This window comes from Copadichromis virginalis, linkage group LG7 (genome assembly GCF_057382275.1).
Source record: "Copadichromis virginalis isolate Kocher_CV1m ecotype Utaka linkage group LG7, C_Virginalis_male_GT1.1, whole genome shotgun sequence".
Classification (NCBI taxonomy): domain Eukaryota; kingdom Metazoa; phylum Chordata; class Actinopteri; order Cichliformes; family Cichlidae; genus Copadichromis; species Copadichromis virginalis.
In genome coordinates this window covers 65,580,008-65,600,008 of record NC_140624.1, presented here as the reverse complement: position 1 = coordinate 65,600,008, position 20,001 = coordinate 65,580,008, and the positions used below count along the sequence as shown (strand labels likewise).

Sequence of the window (20,001 nt, the reverse complement as noted above, 5' to 3'; positions counted from 1 at the left end):
GATAGTTTCAGACTGTCCACTTCTTTGAGGTTCAAAAAGTAGAATGGGTGGCAGAGACTTTGGGTATCAGTTGCTCCCAGTTGGGTTGAGGAAACAGACAGCCTCTGTAGTTTTAAGATGACATATCAAACTTTTCTTTCTGCCAAAGTTTTTGGTTATCGCTGGTACTTGTGCTGTGATCCACTTGTTAACTGATGATCTAATGATATGTTTCCAGGTCCAAATGATGGATGTGGCCATGGTTGAGTATATCCTCCTCTTAATTTAGTTCACTGAATTTTATTTATACAGCACCAAACCACAACAACAGTCGCCTCAAGGTGTGACTCGATGTTTCATGCTTTGCTCTCTTTTTATTAGGATAGTTCATGTGATTTGGTAGTGATGGCGGCAGCATGGTGGTGCAGTGGTTAGTGCTTTTGCCGCCCAGAAAGAAGGTCCTTGATTCAAATCCATTATCTACCTGGGTTCTCTCCAGGTAATCCAGCTTTCTCCAACACTCCAAAGACATGCATGTTTGGCAAATTAATGATTCAGAATAACAGAGAGGAAATATCTGAAGCCCTCTCCTTTGTTCTTTGTCATGTAACAACATGATCAACAGTCCAGCTGATGTTTTGTTGTGAGCCACCGTGTTTCACCAAATGTTTTGAAATATTTTAAATTGTGCAAACATGGATTTGCCTCTATCATACTGCTCGCCATGAACTGCAGTCAGTTTAACTCATTAGATAAACTTCATAAGTCCTCCCAGTGTGCTTTGTGGGATCGTACCACTCGACATAAGACATCCTCCACCTTCTTTTCACTCCACATGTGTTTATATGTTGTTATTACTACCACTTTTACCATTATGTCTCCTGTATTGTCTCCTCACCCTGAACTCCCTGAGTCGAGTTCTGTTCGACGTCACTTCCTTTTAAAGGGGAGTTTTTCCTCCCCACTATTGGCAAGTGCTGCTCACGGGGAATCTTCTAATTACTGGGGTTCTCTCTAACATCATGGGGTCTTTACCTTTAAAAAAGTAAAAAAGGTATGACGGACTGTTGTAAAAATGAAATTCAATTCCTCTAGTTGAAAGAAAACGCTAATAATCAACTATTTATTTGCAATTGTTTTGTTGGCTATAAAACTAGAAACAATCACCTCTAACAGCATTTACCATCTTCTGCACAGGCTCCTGAAAGCAGCACATCACCCTATACCCTCCCTTTCTCCCCCTCCCTCCCCTCTCTTTCCACCCTCAGGCATTATTCTCTTCCTTTAACTCCCCCTCCTTTCCTGCCGGCCTCTCAGCAGAGGATGTGTCTGGAGAGAGAGTGTATGTGTGTGAGAGAGAGGAAAAGAGGAAAGCCTTCAGTAGAATGGATATGTGCCTTCTCTCCTCCACCCTTTCTTCTCCTTCTCCTTCTTCTTCTGCTTCCTCCTCTCCTCTTCCTCATCAGTGTCTTCCTTCACTGTCTTCCATCAGATCTGCGCCCTGGGCACCTTCAGCACCGGCCCTCAGGGGAAAAGGAGACTCGTCGGGTGGATGGGCGGCTAAAAACTGAACTCCAATGTCAGCTGGGGATCAGAAGAATGGTGGTGACAAACCAGAAGGTAATGGGACACACACACACACACACACACACACTGCTTGACTGTGGCCAACACCCACTTCTTCTAAAGCCTCTTAACAGCTAGAACCAAAACAAAGCTGTGCGTGAGGCTGCACTCTTACTTCTCTGTGAGAGAAATGAATGAACACACCAGAGGAGTTTGCCTCACACTGATGGATTGATTTGTAGTGACTGATGAAATATTGAAGAAGCCAGTGCTTGTGAGATACAGGATTCTCCCTGTGTCCAGTGTTTCTGCTGGGGGGCGAGAAAACTACAGACTCTCCAACTGTGTTTGGGTATAAAAGTTTAATTTTCTCATGACGCAATTTCAAACCTGTGAATGTTCAAATATCCATTTCACGAGGGCTTTAAAGATCTTGTATAACTGAAAGCTCCACTGCAGCTGCTGAAGTGACCGTGTGCTGTTGTGTTTAATGTCAGAAATCTCAGATATGCTGAGAACAATGACCCACAAATGTAGATGTATGCAGCCACCCGCTACATGAAGTCTACATTTTGGAGCTCTAAGTTAGCTCGGTTAGCAAGCTCCTGGCATAAACTGAATGAGTGCACAGACACAGATACCTGCTATTTAGTTATGTTATGCTAAGTAATATAAAAAACTGCAAAAAACACAAAATGCTAGATTGAACTAAAGCACAAGCTTCTTGGACACACTGTGGGTCATATTCCTTGTCACATAATTCCATTAAAATGGTCCAAACAGCACAAACCTGGTTGAGAGTTCCAGCTCAGGAAATTAGAAGAGGTGAGGCCAACCTAACAGTATCCAGTCTGGTGAGTGATTTAAAAAGAAATCACTCACCATACGGTTGTTATTAAGGGGAAAGTGCCTCTTCAGATAGAGGATTGGAGTCGATGTGGATTGAAAACACTGTAGCTTCTGCATCAGCATGTTTTTGTTGTTTGTACCTTCTTGGTTTTCTTATCACACATATATGATAAGAAACAGCATCTTTAGTTGCAGCCATCTGAAAATGTCAGCTAAATTGATCTCACTCCTTTCCACTTATATTTGACTTTTAGACCAACTACTGAACATTAAGTAGCAGCTTTAAACTCATCAGGATCTTCTCATATAAAATCAGCAGTAAATCATTTTCTGCAATCTTTGCAAAATCGTTATGAATCAGGTCTGTCTAATCGCCGTCGGCAGTTAACGATCGTATTGTCCATTGTGCTGCAGATCTGTAACCTTTCAACCTCCAGAGTGCCAGAAAGCCAGGCGACCCAGCGCAGCACATTGCTGTCTGCTGAGTCACTAACCAGTACATTATTCCATTAAGACCAATTATGTTGTGTAATTCCAATTGAGGCAGTCATGTGACTAACTGTGTTCTAGCTGACTCACAGATGAGATATGATATCCTGCTTACCTGACAGGCACAACACAAAGAGTCTGGGCTATAAAATAGTCCCTCCATTGGGACAGGGAGAATTGTTTGACTGCGCAGCACTTCCCATTCCCGAATTGTTGGGTAACTCGGGATATGCTGGAAGCTATGTACATTTTTAGGCATTGTCTCTTTTTACTATATACAAGGAAGACAAGAATCCTGATTCTTGTCACTTCACTGAAGTCTTGGAATCACCTGATCTTTCACCCAAGAGACAGGGGGTCATGTGTATGATGCCATTTTTAGACTCGATAGAAGAGATATATTTCACAGAGGATGATAAATGTGGCAGGCGGGAAAAAGGAAGACCTCAGACAAGCTTTGTGGAATTAGTGAAGGAGGACATGTAGAGGAGGATGTCAGGGACATTGTGAGATGCAGGCAGATGATCTGCTGTGGCCCGCTCAGTGTTGTATTTATGTCTTGATGCATGCTCAATCATCCAGTAAGGAAATCCGCCCCCCAAAAAAGCTGATTCTGTTTATCTGGACGTAGCGTTTTGTGGGAGAAAAGTTTTGTCACTCATCTAAGTGACTTCTTCAGTCTCAGCTGACTGCAGGTTTCCCCAATCTTTTAACAGTACATTTGCATAATGACTGAAACCAGTGCTACTAACGAACAGTGGGCTGTGAGGTCAGTTCCTTGATCATTAATATGCAAATTCTCATGACCAGTGATCAAAGCTCATTGATCAATGGCCATGAGTACCATTCACAGAGAGTTGGGGAATGGCTGCAATCACAGCATGTAAGATGGTGAAAGATGTATCCTTAGGCCCCCTCCTCGATTCAGAGATGGTCTTTCCCCTTTCACCTAAATGGCCTCCTTGACTCCGCCCTCAAACCAGCGTTCCTCCCTGTCCAGGATGTGTACATCCTCATCCTTGAAAGAGTGTCCACTGGCCTGTAGGTGTAAACAGACTGCAGAGTCCTGGCCTGACGAGGTGGCTCTTCTGTGTTGTGCCATCCGCTTCGCCAGAGATTGTTTGGGTTCCTCAATGTACAAATCCTGGCAATCCTCCTGGCACTTAACAGCGTACACTATGTTACTCTGTTTGTGTCGAGGGATTCGATCCTTGGGGTGGACCAATGGTCTTTGATCAGTGGTCATGGCAATTTGCCTATTAATGAAGAAACTGACCTCACAGCCCATTGTTCCTTCAGTGGTGCTGGTTTCAGTCATTGTGCAAATGTACTCGTTATAAAGTTTGGGAAACCTGCAGAGAGCTGAGACTGAAGAAGTCATTTGGATGAGTGACGAAACGTTTCTCCTACTGAAAACGTTACGTCCAGATGAACAGAGTCAACCTTTTGGGGGATGTTTTATCTATAATTTCTGAGGGTTGATATGAAGGTTTATCTGCAAAGTGTATTGACGATAACTATATTCTAGGAAAGTGTAAATAGGGGTTAGGTTTCTCTGTGTTGGTACTCAGTTTGTTAAATTGTATCTATTATTTATATTATTTCCTCTGTCTTCATTACATTTTGATTAATAAGGCTTTAAAGTCAAAGCTGTGTTAATGGTATAATAAGCGAAAGTTCACCAGCTCTCCAAAATAAAAATCTCATAAGAAGTCTGTATTTTTCCTCACTGAATGTAATGTTCTGTGATGGGTAGCTCAATACTGAACATTCAGAGAAAATTATGGGAGAATATTTGGGGGCAGCTTTGGGAGCCGTAACAAAATCAGAGTGTACTTTTCTTGTGCTGGTAAATGAGAAAGCGATTAAAAAAAACATTAAGTGAGGCAATCCATAATCGCTCTTGACAGGCTGCTTCCCAGCTGGGAACAAATCTCATCACTGCACATTTCTGCACGAGCATTTCTCTGAAGCAGAGCTGCTGTGACAGAAATAATGACGCTGCCGAGGGAGTGAAACTTCTCTTCTAGCACATAATCGAGCCAATTCAAGCTCCTCTGTCATGGGAAAGGTTGTGACCAGCTTTCAAAACTTCCTTCAAATGATTTTAAACTGTGACATTTAGAATCACTCGTTCACTTGGAGCCCAGTTTGTCTAAATATGATCAAATACTGTTCCCTGTAGTAACGCAGCTAATCTCATGATGGTAATAGCCCTGAACTATAGTCACACCCAGTGAGTATAAGGCGTTTAACATGTTGTCTCTGCATTTCCGCTTGCACTTTAAAGTTTTCTTGCATGTTTTGTGTGTTTATTCCTCTGTAAGAAACACACAAACAAACACACAGTTCTTTTGCTGTAAAGAACCGCGGGATACCAGAAGTATCTTGAGTGTTGCAGGGGAAAGTGTTTTTAAGTCAAACAGAAACCTTTGACGGTACACAGCTGCCTCTGTTGGTCTGATCAATATTAAAATGAGGACGTGAGCTCTGGTTTTCTGGGGGACAAAATATACTGTTTGATCCACTGTTTGATCCACTGCAAGCACAAGAAAGTTATCAGAGGTAAAAAATAAATAAATAAATAAAATAAATGTTAAAATATGTCAGATTCCTTTTCCCTCAATCGATGAAGTTAAATGTTTATACAAGTTGAATATTTTAACTTTATGCTGTATTATTTGATTCTCAGCTGTTATATGGAATCAAGCATTTTCGTTTTGTTACTGAGTTTATTGGACTCTTTAGATGATGGGTCCACTGGATTGCTTTGCCAGGTGTGAAAACTGCAGTGAAGTCACTGAGTAAGTCGTTACTCACATGAATTAAATGTCTCACTCTCCCTTTTGTTGTGGTGCTAGCGTTACTGCGTAGGAGTGAAGTTGCCTTAAATGTTAAATATTGTTTTAATCAAACATTTTGTTTGAATCAAGAAGAAATAAAGTACATATTTTTTTGCCTTTCCACTGTGATCTCTATATTGTAGATGATTCAATATGGAAAACCTGAGGGAGTGATGTTTTTCACTTGAGTTTACGGTTGTACGGCTTGTGGCTCATGGACAGTTTCTGAATATGTTTTTTTACACTTAAAGGAAGGGAAGTATTTATGTACAAAGAAGAGCACCAGCTAGCATTATTTTTTCATATAGGTACTGTCCTTGAGCTAATTAATAAACTGTGTTAAAATATTACTATCAAACGGACTTATTACAATTTTTAAGGAAGGTGTAAAGAAAGGGAGGACAAGAGAGGTCCTTTTCGATCAGATGGAGAGCAGCTTTCACTTGGTCCCCCTTGTTGCTTCCCCCCTTGCTCTGCTGTGTGTCCGCTCCCCTTGACTGTGCTGACCTCCCATCTTTAATACCATGTGACCGAGCAGACTTTTATCATTTCCTTGATTTGGAAGGTGTGGGTAGGAAGCGGTGGCATGCGGTGAGTTTTGCAGTAAGGCGAACAGAGACTTGAGTAGTATCTGTCACGGTTAACTCTCAATATTAAAATATGAATGTTGTGTCATGATCCTGGTTTTTTGACCCTGCCCGTTCGCTTTTGGAATTTTTTTAGTTGCGGACTTTTTAATCCTTTATTTAATGCCCCTCTTTGTATCCCTCTTTGTACACTCTTGACCTTTGACTTTAGTGTGGTGTATGGGTAGCAGTTAGTATTTTACTTAGAGATCAGATTATACAGGGTTTTCCTTTGTTTTTTCTTAGCGTTCCCATTAGTGACTAGTTTGTATATTAGTGTCATTGTTTGGATGTTTGTTACTTCCTGTTTTATTTTGCTAGTCTCTTATCTCATGTGCATTTTGTTTAGTTTTATTTCCCCTTGTCTCATTAGATTCTGTTTTCCAACTCCATCATGTCATGTGGAGTGTTGGCAAACCAGCTGGTTAAATTAAATACTGTCAGACATTCTCATAGATACTTATTTAAAAGCACTGTTGACACTGCACCTAGTCAACTTGCCTATTTTATGGTCAGAGCTGCCTTCCCCTCTCTACCGTCGTCACAGCTTTTCTTGCTAATGTAAGAAGTTATTAACAACTTTTTTACTCTACATGACTCATGCTGGCCAAGGTGGTTAGCAAGACCAAACTCATCACTGATGCTAAATCACTAAAGCTCATTTAGTTGCTATTGCTAGCTGTGTTTCCATATGTAGTGCATGTCATAGCTGATCTCAGAGCAGTGAAGGCTGAGCCAGATTGTTTCACACACTCCCGTCCCGTCAGCGAAAAACCAGAGTTTATCCACCAGAAAAAAAGCTGCTGTCTTCCACTTGCCCAGCTCCTGCATTGTTAATGGGAGATGAGCACAAAATTAGCACAAATAGATGAGAAGCTTTAAGATCAAAGTGAAAGGAAAAATCACTGTTTTTCAATTTGCATCTATTTTTAGATTTGATGAGGAAAGCACTGCTTGCCTTGCTTGCCCTGACAGGATAACAGTGGTAGGAAGTAATATTTATTCAAAAATAAAAGTTTGCAAAAGAAAAACAATAATTGTAAATACTTAAAAAACACAGAATTAAATGTTAAAATTACTTGCACTGTATGCATAGATTTATTGCCGTTGTATCAATCAAGCATTACCGAGTGAAAGTCATGTCAATGCAGCAACACACCCGACGTGTTGTTTCTTAGCTTTGTTATTCCAACATAGAGGTAAAAAATAAAACAGAATCTCAGTGGCTGAACTGAGATGGAAATAAAATGGAACAAATGTAGAACATCTTATTATAATAAAACATACATAATAGTTTAACTAACATCCATAATTTACTACTGCAAAGCTAGAACTTCTCTGACATGTCTAATGCAGTATAAGTTGGCGCGTGCAGATTAGAACAGATCAACATAATATAATAAACGGTGAACTTAAACCTTTGTTTGTGTTTTCTTGTCCTCTTAGAGAAATGTGCAACGACAACTCAGAACAAAATTATTCCCTGTGATGAAACATTTCTGATAGTGGTCATTTCCAGGATTATAATGCCCCCCACTGATAGGACATAAGGGCTCAATGCTTTGATGAGGATGAAAATGATATGAGAAAATGAAAATGAGATTCACTAAACACCTAAGGGAGATTTTGGAACATCAAAATACCAAATGAGGGGATATGTTTTGGAAGAGTGGTGTTCCTTCCCTCCTGTGGAGTCCTGAGACTTTGAGCTTTGAAGCTGTTCTAGTGACACAGGATGGCTCAGCAGCTTACTAACACGGCTCAGAGTCTTTTATATATAAAAATAAAATGTAATTTTTATTCTTTACATTTTACCCAAACATGAACTTAGAACTTAGTATTTTTAATATATCTTGTGCTAGAAGCAAGTAGTGGATAAAACACGCCTCTTTGCGGTGTGTGTGACACTGACTGTATATAAAAGATGTTTGTAGCTTTGAGGGCTGAAGTTAATTAAACCTGCATTCTATCTAATGGCCAACAGGGGCTGTTTCAAACACAACAGACTGGAACAGAACAGAAAGGCCAGGAGGAATCAACCTGCTGCTCACTTCCTCTATGACTTCAGTAAAAGAGTTTATCGTCTCAGTCACAAGTTTCAACACTGTGATGTTCATGGTGTAAATTACAGCTTGAAAAGACAATAAAACAGAGTATGCTTAAGGGCAGGCCTGCCTCTTTATGGGCAAGTTGCTTCACTATATCTCCCTGCCTGATATTTTCTTCTCTTTGTCTCTCAGACATGGTGCCACAGCCTGAGGTGTGGCCTGAGGTGGAGAGGGCAGAGTGTTTGGCCCGCGGCGCTGCCCTGAAGTGGGCGTCGGGTGTTTTCTGTCGGCCTGAACATCTGGAGCGACTCAGTCAATACAGGAAGAGAGAAAGTCAGAGGACAGCGTCCGTTCACACCAGACTGAAGGTGACAACACAGTCCACAAGTAGGCATCAATGCACAATAATGGAGCAGTAGTTTAAAGCAGTTTAAATTATCCCAATAAGGCACATAAAAGAAACCTAATCTACTCTTCCTTATTTTCTGTTGCATACAGTGCTGCAAAAAATATTTGCCCCCTTCTTGATTTCTTTCTTTTTTTCTTATTCGTCACACTTAAATGTTTCAGGTCATCAAATAAGTTGTAATTATAGTTATAACCCAGTTCAACAGAAAATGTGTTTTTAAAGTAATGATTTTATTTACTGAGGTGAAAAAAGCTATCCAAAGCTACCTGCCCCTCTTCTTAAATCATGAATTAACTTTGATTTTTTATCTTGGAAAGCTGAGTTCAAGTTCCGTTGCCACACCCTGGACTGATTACCACCAGACCTGCCGACTCAAGAAATCACTTGAGATTTCAATGAACAGCACATCATTCTGCAATCTAAAGAGACAAGTGAGAAACAAAGTCACTGATGTCTATTAGTCTGGAAAAGAAAGATATTTCTAAGACTTTGGGACTCCACTGAATCATTATCAACACCACTTGGAACAGTGGTGTTGATAATTACCCTAAAAGTTCGTCGATGACTCATCCACGAGGTCACAAAAGAACCCAGAACAACATCAAAGACCTGCAGGCCTCACTTGTCTCGGTAGAGGTCAGAGTTCATGATTCTTCAGTAAGAGACGAGGAAAAAAATGGCATCCATAGAAAAGTTCCAAGGAGAAAACCACTGCTGACCAAAAATCACGAAAACCTTCAGGAGGGTTTTTAGTCCCGTTACATCCAATCACAAGAAAGATGGCATGTAGGGAGGTGGAAGGACAGAGGAAAAGTTTTGCTGTTTTTCCGTTTTTTGTAAATAGACCTAACATTAACACTGCAATCCCTTTCTTTCCAGTCCATGGTCCAGTCGTACCTGGAGGGAGTGGGCTGGGGTCTGGAGCAGCTCCGCGAGGCCCGGACTGAGCTGAGGGAAGTGTCACGTGATTTGAAGAAAGCTGGACTGGAGTCTGATCAAAACACAGAGGGGGGAAGATCTCTGGAGAGACTGAGAGAGGTGTCTGCAAACCACAGTCAGCTCCTCACTGCCGTTAGCAACCTGCCACGACTTTACTCCGGTGAGAAGCAGCTGTGTGGATGAAAGTAGGATCCCATGACGAAAGTGACTAACGTAGATGTCCCTGTCATCACGCTTTGCATACATACATGCATACATTTGCCTTAATCCTGTTATATGATGAGCAGATTATTATAACTGGTTTTAATTTGACATGAAAGGACTTTAAATCTAGAGATGACATCATTTTACACAGTTTTATGCTGGAACAGGATTTCAGGAAAACTATTTGAAAGCTGACACTAACACCATAAAACATTTACATTGATGCATTTTGGCAAATTTACTGTGACTTTGTTTGTTTCTGTGTGTTTTTGATTTGAAAACATATAAAAAAGGTGTCCCACTGCTCTAATGTGTATTTTAAGGATACTGAGTTTTCCATGCTGACGCCTTAAAAGCTTTAAAAGTGTGTGAATATGACATTTACGCTATTGCTGGTTGGAAAATCCCCTTATTTTTCTGCCTGATATTCAGAGGTATGTCTGCGTGCCTAAAAGAGGTGTTCTGATTGGCTGCCCTTTGCAGCCATGTTTAAATGGCAGGTGGGTGGGGCTTCTGATGTCACCGTCAGCTATGATGACCGTATTACGGGATATCCACTCATAATGACTTCATACAGAAACTATAGCGCAGTGTAAACCTTTTCATGTTTAATAATTCTTTTGGTAATTCTTATAGTTCCATGTAAACCACCTCCACATACTCTCTATTGCCCAGTGCGTAGCATGGTGATGGAGACAGAGCGCCTGGTGGAGTCCCGGCGGCTGTTGGAGGCCCATGCCAAGCTGATGGATCTGGAGTACTTGCAGGATGATATTCTATGGCAGCTCAACAAGGCCGCAGGAGGTGCACTCAGCACTGAAGACCAGGAAGTGGTGGCCAAATATTTCTCTGGAGTCCGGCACCTGGTCGATGCACTGGGTGAGGAACTCATTAAGATATGGGAAAATCTGTTCAAGCTCAACCATCATTTTTTGTTAAAGTTCCTCTCCTAGCAGCCTAACAACACATCACTGTTAATCAGATTTACATGTTTCTGTAAAAAAAAAAAAGACCATTCATTCATATAAGTTGCTTAAAGTTGTTGAGACATGGTTTTAAATAACTGACCTTCAGGCATTTGCAGCTGTAGCAACCAGTTTTGTTCTGGAAAGAAACCTTTAAAAAAATCTTTATTGATAAAAGAAAATAAATGATAACATTCAGCGATATTTAGTATGCACCCAGGATATGCAATAAGCTTTACAGTTGACTTTTCTAAAGCAAGAATACATCAAAGAAGCGTGTAGAAAAAGCAGTGTCATGGAAAGAGTGCCATTGGGTATTAGCAGCTTTAATAAAATCTTTAATCCCAGCTTCTGTGGTCCTGATGATGAAAGCACAAAGTCTGCTGGTTGAAACCTGATATCTTCATACTCCACATTCATCCTGGCGCTGCAGGGAAGGAGCTGTGGGCGGTGGTGAGCAGTGCTCTGGCTCTGGCCCGACAAAACCCCACGCCGTTTGTATCCGCTGTGAGGATTGTGGAGCGGGAGGAGGCGCTGGACCAAACTCTGCTGGAGGAGAGGGGAGGCGGCGGAGGCAACAGCAGGCCCCTACCCCCTGGACGACCTCGCTGCTGGAGAGCGTGCTTCTTCAAGGTCAGCGGCACCTGATACAAACACTGTTACCAAGTTTCTGCTTTTGAATATACAAATGTATGTCTCAGTTCACTCATACTCCCAGGTACTAGAGGAGGCGGTGGCGGCGCGGTTTCGCAGTGTTTCCTATCTGCACACACGTGGTCCGGGTCTGGCAGGTCACCTCTCTGCACTGCAGCACGGCATCATGGCCGACCTGGCCACCGTACGCCACCTGCTGGAGCACTGCGTCCCGCAACAATACAAGCTGACTGGAGCCTACTTGAGGGCCAGCCACCGCTGTTTACATGCCCACCTGACACAGGTCGGTGAAATGAACAATGCCACCTCATCATGAATACTACAGATCTGTCTTCTTCTGTCCAGGTCAGTGTTTTTTTAAACACCGACCACCATCACTGTCTACATGTAAGTGATATTTGTGGCCTAGGTTAGCAGCTGGGACCTGGAGAGCGGTGAAATCTTCGCTGTGCTCAACTGGGTGCTGCACATCTACAACAGGTGAGGCTCGTGATCAGAATCTGTATTTTATCCTTTCTCTGTTACCATAAAGTTTTTTAGAGTTTTTCAGGATATTTCTAAGCAGCAGTTTGGAAGATTTTAATCTTGAGCTAATCACAAGATTGGAAGAAAGAAGAAACAAGAGATACAAAACTTTTCTTTCAAATCTCTGTTTTGTTATTACTGTGAAGTTATGGACTTTTATTAGCATGAAACGCCACCCTTTGGCTGAACTCTGCAAACCCACGTTCAGCCATTAATGTCACAAGAAGCCGCGAGTTCATTAATACTTCATTACAATGACTATTAAAGCCACTAAAATCTGAACGTGGCAGTCTTGTTTTGGCAGCCCGGACATGATGGGTCATCCTGAGCTGGTGACGGAGATGGAGAGAGAAGAGCTGAGGCCTCTAATCTCCACAGAGGGACTCGAGCAGCTGCAGAGCAAATACGTGCAGAGTGTTCGGGTGAGCACTGGATACAGTCTGCATATACAGAAGACAGATGTTTTATATATTGAAACTGTCTGTGTTGTTGCATTAAGTACACATAGTCTGTGTGTGTGTGTGTGTGTGTGTGTGTGTGTGTGTGTGTGTGTGTGTGTGTGTGTGTGTGTGTGTGTGTGTGTGTGTGTGTCTGTCATTGCTGCTGTAGAAGAGTGTATCTGAATGGATGCACAAAGCTCTGCAGGTGGAGCTGCAGGACTGGCAGAGGGACCAGGAGCCAGATACAGACCATGAGGGCTTCTACCAAACAAGCCTGCCCACAATCATCACACAGGTAACCAGTGCTATAAAAACATCAGATAAATACAATCACAGATCCATGACGTGGAGCAAATTTTACACATTTGAAAGTTTCTTTAATAAACCTTTAAATGAGCATCTCACAATCCTCGCATGCAGCATGACTGTGGATTCTGTCCTGGTTTTGGAGCTGGATAATGTAATCACGTGATAATGTAATCACAATGATGATCTTCATCCCTGTCCACACCCTGCAGATTCTGTATGTAATGAAATTATGTGCTTCTTGGAAATGCACTGGCAGAAACAAAGATCTCACATTCTCTGCTATTAAACTTAGTTCAAGTTCCCCACTGAATGTAGAGTTGGTGTGGACTTCTCGGAGTGTTTTATATAACTATGCTGTGTATTTTGTGTGGATTTGTGTGTCACGGTGGTAGATGCTGGAGGAGAACGCCCGGGTGGCTCTGATGATCGGCGAGTCCCTGCGAGATCAGACTATACAGATGGGACTGTATGAGATGGAGAACCTCCTGAACAGGTGTGTGCGCATGGACGTTGTGTGTCTGTGCTCCTGAACATACTGCACCCAGCTTTTGCTTAGTATTTGCTCTTTAGACCAGGTTACACTGTTTGTAGACTTCAAGTCAGATCAAGTTTTATCATTTCCTTATTGCTGCTTTGTACACTCACCAGTCATTTCAGTAGATGCTCCTGTTTAACTGCTTATTAACAAACAATCACGAAAACAACTCAGTGGATTTAGACATACAAACATGGTCAAGGCGACCTGCTAAGGTTCAAACTGCTCTGAGACTTTCAGTCACATCAAACATCAAACATCCATCTCTAGGGTTTAAAGAAAATGGTCCAAAAAGAGAAAATGTCCCAGTTTCTCTAGAAGAGAATGCCTCAAAGTCAAAGCAGAATAGCCAGTGTGGTAGAAGGTTCAGGTTAATGACTCCACTTAACAGAGGTGAGGCCTAGCAAGCATGGATCAGCTCATGCCACCTCTGTCAGGATACCTTTCAGTCAGCATGGATATGCCCCTAAATCCAGTATCCAGCTGGATTCATTAGTCTGTTGGGGTTGACTCTTTTTTTGGAGCATGCCTCTAGTGGGAAGTTAGAAGAACTACAGTTTATGCTCTCCCTGCTGCATTTTTCAGCTCCGGAGGTTTCCTTTTGCAATAATTTTGTGAATCATTACATCTACTTTAACCTCCAGGTTTCGTGAAGCTCTGGTGGAATTCGGAAAGGAGCATCGCAGGGATCTGAGCAACAGCAAAAATAAGTTCTACCTCCACTATCTGCTGGCCTCCATCAGCAACTGCATCATCCTCAAGTAAGTTTGTAGTGGAAGATCAGTGCAGGTGTGGAAGTAAGTAGTCACCACACACAGGAGCTTCTGATTGATAAATGCTCCAGGACGTGCACACTCTCAGTGCTCTCATGTTGAATCGATCCATCATTTGATGGTGTGGGGTCACTTATTATTTCTTAATATCACTTTGAAAAAACTTAAATAGAAATGGAAGAATTCCACTGGGAAGTTCTGAAGCAAAGACATCCCAGTGCCTCTACATGCAGTAGTGGTTCCTTTGTATATTTTTAGACTTTGGACATAATCCCGATGCACAGGTTGAGTCCTGATCTTTATTATGAGTTTAGCTATAAGTCACACAACAGTTAGCCATTAATAATTAACTGTCGTAATGTAATTTTCTGCACACTAGCTTGGCTCTAAAGCCATGACAAAAGAGGAAGATACAGGGTGAAGGCCACTAAATACTAATTTATCTTGGTATCAAATTAAAAATAGACAAAGAAAAACCTAACTGTGAGGTGAGAATCATCAGTAATGATGACGTGTGTATCTGGACATGTTGAGTGGCACAAAGCAAAGATCTGTGTGAAAGAAAAGCCGCTGATGGTCTGAGGAAGGGTGGAGTTTAATTGAGGAAACACTCCAGTTGAGCTGATGTTCTGCTCCACCCATCGGCATGGAAACGTTATAAGCAAGCAAGCAGACCATCACAACATGAGGGTGTATGTCATGTGAGACACAGTGAATAGCTGCGCCTGTGAAACGGTATTTGCTCTAAATGTGATTAATTTCAGGAGCCTCGAAGCACCGCCTTTCAGTTTTCCAGAGATGAAGATCATGGCACGGAATCTGAGTGTCCTAAAAACAGCTTGTTTAGTGCCGTATGAGACAGCTGTAGTGACCTGCCAGATCGGTGCAGTGAACAGTTAGATCGATTTGAGGAGCAAAGATGTGTGTGGTCTCAGAGAGGATTAATCGTTGTTCACTGTCGGTGCAGGAAGTCCACGGAGAGCCTGCAGCAGCAGCAGTCGTCCCAGTCGGCAGGCCAGTTCACTCGCACTCCTCCTAACCCTCTGGCAGCTCTGGACCGGGCGGTGCGGCGGGCGTGCCGGCTTGTCATGGATCAGCTCTTGCTGGATTTGAAGCCTTTCCTCCCAGGCCTGCTCACCCGACCCTGGCTGGCTCAGGGAGACCCGACCCCCAAACTTTGCCGCGTCCTGGAGCGTCACCTGGAGCTGTACTTGCGCGTTCGGCCTCCCTGCCGGCAGGTATCAGATTCAGAGAGCGGTTTAGAAATGTACTGTGTGTGTCGAGGGTAAAGGTGGTCTAAAGGTACAGAACCTAATAACCGAAGAAAGTGTAAATAACCTCCAAAGACAGGAATAAGTCTCATAGTGCATATTTATTTTATACATTCTGTGTGTACAGCGTCTGCAGGAAGAGGCCCAGTGGCTGATAGTGGTGGAGTACGTCAGGGCTCTGATGCAGAAGAGGCTGGTGTGTCGTAGTGGCGAGGAGAGGAGGCAGCTCGCTCAGCAGATGCTTCAGGACGACCAGCTGTTCAGAGAAATCTTCCACAGCCTGGTGGGTATAAAGTACTATTACACAATATTATTACACATGATTCAGAAAACTGTACCAGGTTATGTAACACTGAACAATATCAGTATGTTAAGGTTGAGACTTTGTAGAAATATGAGTACTACATTACTCATACTACAATAAAATGTATTTTATTTAGGCCCGTGCTGGTCAATATTCAATTAATTTAACAGATTAACAAAATACACATGACATGTAACATTATAAAATGAACAAGGACATAAAAATGAAATGAAATGGAACAAAATCAAGTGATAGTTTGAAATAAAAATGAAATAATTAAAATAAGATTAACATAAAAAAAGAGACCAAATCAAAGGATGTAAAAGTAGAAAAGTAATCATGTGAATCATGAAATTACAAATGCATAATTAGATAAACATTGACGTGCAATTTAACTAATTTTTGAACATTTAAACAATATATGATGAATTTTTTTTTAAAATTGAATAATCTAAAGTATAATAAAACTAAAATATGACATAACATAAAGAAATTGAGAAAAAAATGGAAAAATGTAGAAATAAAAATATATAAATGAAACGAACAAAGTTAAAAAAAGATGAAACGTGGGATTATAGCTTTATGAAATAAACACATTTTTAAAGCTATATTGTGAAATAGAAACGTAATATGAATTACTGCATGACAAAATTAAATACTTCTAATACTTTTATTGTTAACTACAAATTAATTAATAAATTCATTGGTAGAACAATTATTTTTAAAGAAGTGGTCAAATAAGTTTCTTTGATAATAACACGCTGAGTAGAAAAATCATACATAAGTATTTTATTTACTGATTTATTTATTTAACATTGAGCACTTTGGGGTATTCGTATACATATAGTTTGCCGTTGTACTGCATGAGAATCGTGTTTTCGTCTGCTGCGATGTCTTAACTGAATAATTTCCACAGAATATTCATACCTGTCCGTGCGCGATCACTCAAAGCCACACGTGCATCGATCTGTCTCAGCAGGAAGGTGAAGGGTCAGCACCTGAAGTGAACCCTTTGGCCTTACTCCCTGTCCTGGCCGAATTCATCCGCCTCAAAGACCCCAACATGCTCACACTGGAGGTGTCTGGACTTGCAGCCAAATATCCTGACATCAGGTAATCAGCACCTCCTCCACCCTAACTGCTGCTCATTCTGTAAGCTTGATGTGTAAAACAAATACTGCCAGTGTTGTTCAGAAGAAAGTTGTATTGTAGACGTCATACGTCAGCTTTCAGAAACACCGTCTTTAATAAAGCTGCCACAGCCCTGATTGTCTTTGGTTGTTCAGTGAGTGAAGAAACAACAAACAACAGAACAAATTCTTCCAAAGTGAGCAGACAAAACGGGACGTTTCAAGAAGTCTTTGGGTTGTTTCTGAGGTTTAATTCATCTCATAATCAGTCAGTCAGCACGTTTCAAAGGAGAAAAGCCTTTTTTATGATTGCACGCACCACAGGAGTAGGAAAATAACTTACCTGAACAAAGCTGCAAAACGAAAAACCCAGACTGAACAGAGCCATAACACGAACTCATATATAAAACAGAATGATCAAAAGCATAAACATTGTAGAAGGAAAAGCTAAAATCAAGTGACATTGTGAAAGAAAAGGTATCATCAAAGCGATGCCATACGATTTAAAATGATCTGGCTGTAACTCAGGAAGTAGAGCAGGTCATCTGCTAATCGCAAGGTTTGCGGGTCGATCCCTGCCCAAGCCAAATATCCTTGAGCAGGATACTTACCCCAAGCATCCATCGGAGCATGAATGTGTGTGAATGTTACATAGAAAGCACTTACATAGACCTAAGAGCTTGTGTGAATGAGGTGAGTTGTGTAAGGTGCTTTGAGTGCTGTGTAAGAACCAGTCCATTTCCTTTGGTGAATAATGTAGAAAAAGATTTTGTGTTTGTTCTCTCAGTGAGGAGCACGTGTCCGTGCTGCTGGAAATCCGAGGCGACGTCTCTCGGGACATCAAAGGGGCTGTACTGGATTTGCTGGAGCAGAGCGCTCCCCCTCTTCCCGTCGGATACCGACCCATCTTCACTGACATCCTGGTGCCTCCCTCCACCATGGCCTTCTGCCTGCCAACTGCCAAGTGTGCATAGCTGCAGGGGTTTCGTGTAAAAAGCAGGGAGCTCCTAAATAAACACTTAGAAACAGTGCTGAGCAGAGTCTCCAGCTCTCCTTATTTATTCAAGATCTCGGTGATGCACATGAATTTATTTCTCCTCCAGCTTACCAGGGGTTTGAGGTGGCGACTTGCTGGTCCAGGTCTAATATCAGCTGCGAGGCAGGGGTTGTTTTGTTTGCCTTAAGTCTTCTATACTTCCAGAAGTCGCTGTCAGAGTTTTCTGCAGTTTATACAACAGAGTTAACAGGACGTGGATGATTTTTAAAGTCCGGTAACAGGACTATTGTGCACTTCATACACTCTCTGTAGCCCCATTTGGATGGAATTTATTTCTCTTTGGCAGGTTGGGTGATTTTATTATCAGTCCACACCATATATGACTTATTTTTCTCTGGGGATTATATTATGATCAAAGTGAAAAAGTATTCAGCTTCAGGTAAGTAACCTGTTCTCTGAACTCTGTTTTCCACTTTCTCAAACTGTCACATTAACAGCGACCAGACGCCCTGTAGTTCTGTTATTTCTAAGCAAATGATAGAAGATAAATAAATGTGTTCATCTATTAACATTTATTTGTTTTTTATATTTTTCCTACCTGAATGTTCGTGTCCATTACAATGAGAGCGAATTACTAAAGGTAAAGAAATACAAACAGAGAAACTGAGCGACTGGGTAAAGCAAGAAGAAATCCTGAGATTAAAGTCATACAATTCTGAGAAACACACATGTATGATTTGTGGGGGGAAAATAATATCAACACAAGAAAGAAAAGGAAAACAGAATTTTTATGATGGGAAAAACATCTAATTTAACAATTTCCAAGTAAAATGTAGGTAAAATTTATATCTTTCAATTTGTTTAAATATCTTTAAAAGGAAATGTTAGAACACAAGCAACAGCTTTCCAGTCATTAAGAGAAACAACAAACTACGTTTCAAAAGGAGTTTAAATACTGTGATTTTCCCTTAACCTTCAATAGTCTCGATACGCTGTCATATTTTCACAGACTTTAAAAAGCTGGTTCAGGTTTAAAGTGACAAACAGCACAAACAGGCCTGCACGCTGCCTTCGTTCTTCTTCATTACCCACCATGTTACTGGTTAAACGTTATTTCTGCTTCCTGTCACTTTAAAGAGTCAGCGCTGAGCATTGCTTTGACCTGCATGAGTAAAATCTCACATCAGCATAAACGTTTCTATGTGAAACAAACAATCTGCCTGGATAAACTGCACCAAAGTTTTTTGATCATTTCTTTGTGAGAAAACATTTTTAAGACTCAAATTGCTGCATATTAGATATCTTTATATAAACTAAAAACTTCCTACTGAAAAAAAGACACTTTTAAACTTTTTTTGTGGAGATTTTCTTCTGATTTGAGGGAAGACAGAGGTTATGGGACAGATTTATGATATTGGTGGGCTTCAAACATAAAAATGCTTTGAGTTGAATTTAAATTAAATTGGCTGTGCAGCATGCGTATACACATTAATGCAGCGTGGGTGTTTGGCAGGGTTTGCTCCCCGCTGAGTCAAAGTTACTATGGTAAAATAGATAAAAGGTGTAGTAGAAATTCAGATAAAGCATAACTCTTATGTAATGTATATTGAAAACCAAAGCTTTCAAAATGAAAGAAAAAGACATGAAATAAAGAAATGATCATATAGAAAGTGGCATTATGAAAGAAAAGTGACAAAAAAATAAAAGATGAGAATGAAATTAAACTGAAAATAAGAAATATTAAATACGTGGTTGGATTATTAATAAAAATGAGACACTGATGAATCATTAAATATATAAGTGACATCAAATATAAAAATATGACATGAAACAATGGCATTATGCATTGAAATGTTAAAATTAAGGTGACATAAAAATGGATGATAAATTAGGAAAGTGCATACATTAAAAAAAAGAACAAATGAAAGTGTGTATAAGTTATAGTTTATTATTTAAAGATGAACGTGGTTTCTCTTTGAGATTTCCCAGCTGTGAACATCCCACCAGAGCAGCTGCTCTGTAATCACTCTGAAACTGTGTTTTCATTTCAAGCTTGCTGTTTGTACCAAATGTTGTTTATCTCATTTTTTTAGAAAGTATTTATTGTATTTATGTAACAAAGTCAACTGTTGTCTTTTGTTTGGTG

General features: G+C 40.9%; 1 protein-coding gene across 3 annotated transcripts; it reads left to right on the top strand.

Moving 5' to 3' along the window:
* Positions 1-1,299: 1,299 nt before the first annotated feature.
* On the top strand, positions 1,300-18,426 carry exoc3l1 (exocyst complex component 3-like 1). 3 transcript variants are annotated; one of them, XM_085464801.1, is made up of 15 exons: positions 1,300-1,599; positions 8,593-8,768; positions 9,689-9,908; positions 10,628-10,831; positions 11,351-11,550; positions 11,636-11,854; positions 11,981-12,051; positions 12,401-12,518; positions 12,706-12,831; positions 13,238-13,338; positions 14,025-14,141; positions 15,121-15,391; positions 15,552-15,707; positions 16,708-16,841; positions 17,646-18,426. In XM_085464801.1, exons 1-15 carry the CDS (start codon positions 1,557-1,559, stop codon positions 17,830-17,832), a joined length of 2,343 nt encoding a protein of 780 aa, XP_085320927.1. In that variant the 5' UTR covers positions 1,300-1,556; the 3' UTR covers positions 17,833-18,426. The 3 variants fall into 3 exon arrangements, with proteins under 3 accessions (XP_085320927.1, XP_085320926.1, XP_085320925.1); XM_085464800.1 differs by having other exon boundaries at positions 16,705-16,841; XM_085464799.1 differs by having other exon boundaries at positions 16,645-16,841.
* Positions 18,427-20,001: the final 1,575 nt, after the last annotated feature.

What these genes read in the sequence shown, in the direction of transcription:
- exoc3l1 (XM_085464799.1), top strand. Translation starts at nt 1,557, where the DNA reads ATGTCAGCTGGGGATCAGAAGAATGGTGGTGACAAACCAGAAG. An exon ending in GGAGAGCGTGCTTCTTCAAG is followed by an intron (nt 11,551 to 11,635) that starts GTCAGCGGCACC and finishes TCATACTCCCAG; the next exon opens with GTACTAGAGGAGGCGGTGGC. An exon ending in TGCCCACAATCATCACACAG is followed by an intron (nt 12,832 to 13,237) that starts GTAACCAGTGCT and finishes TCACGGTGGTAG; the next exon opens with ATGCTGGAGGAGAACGCCCG.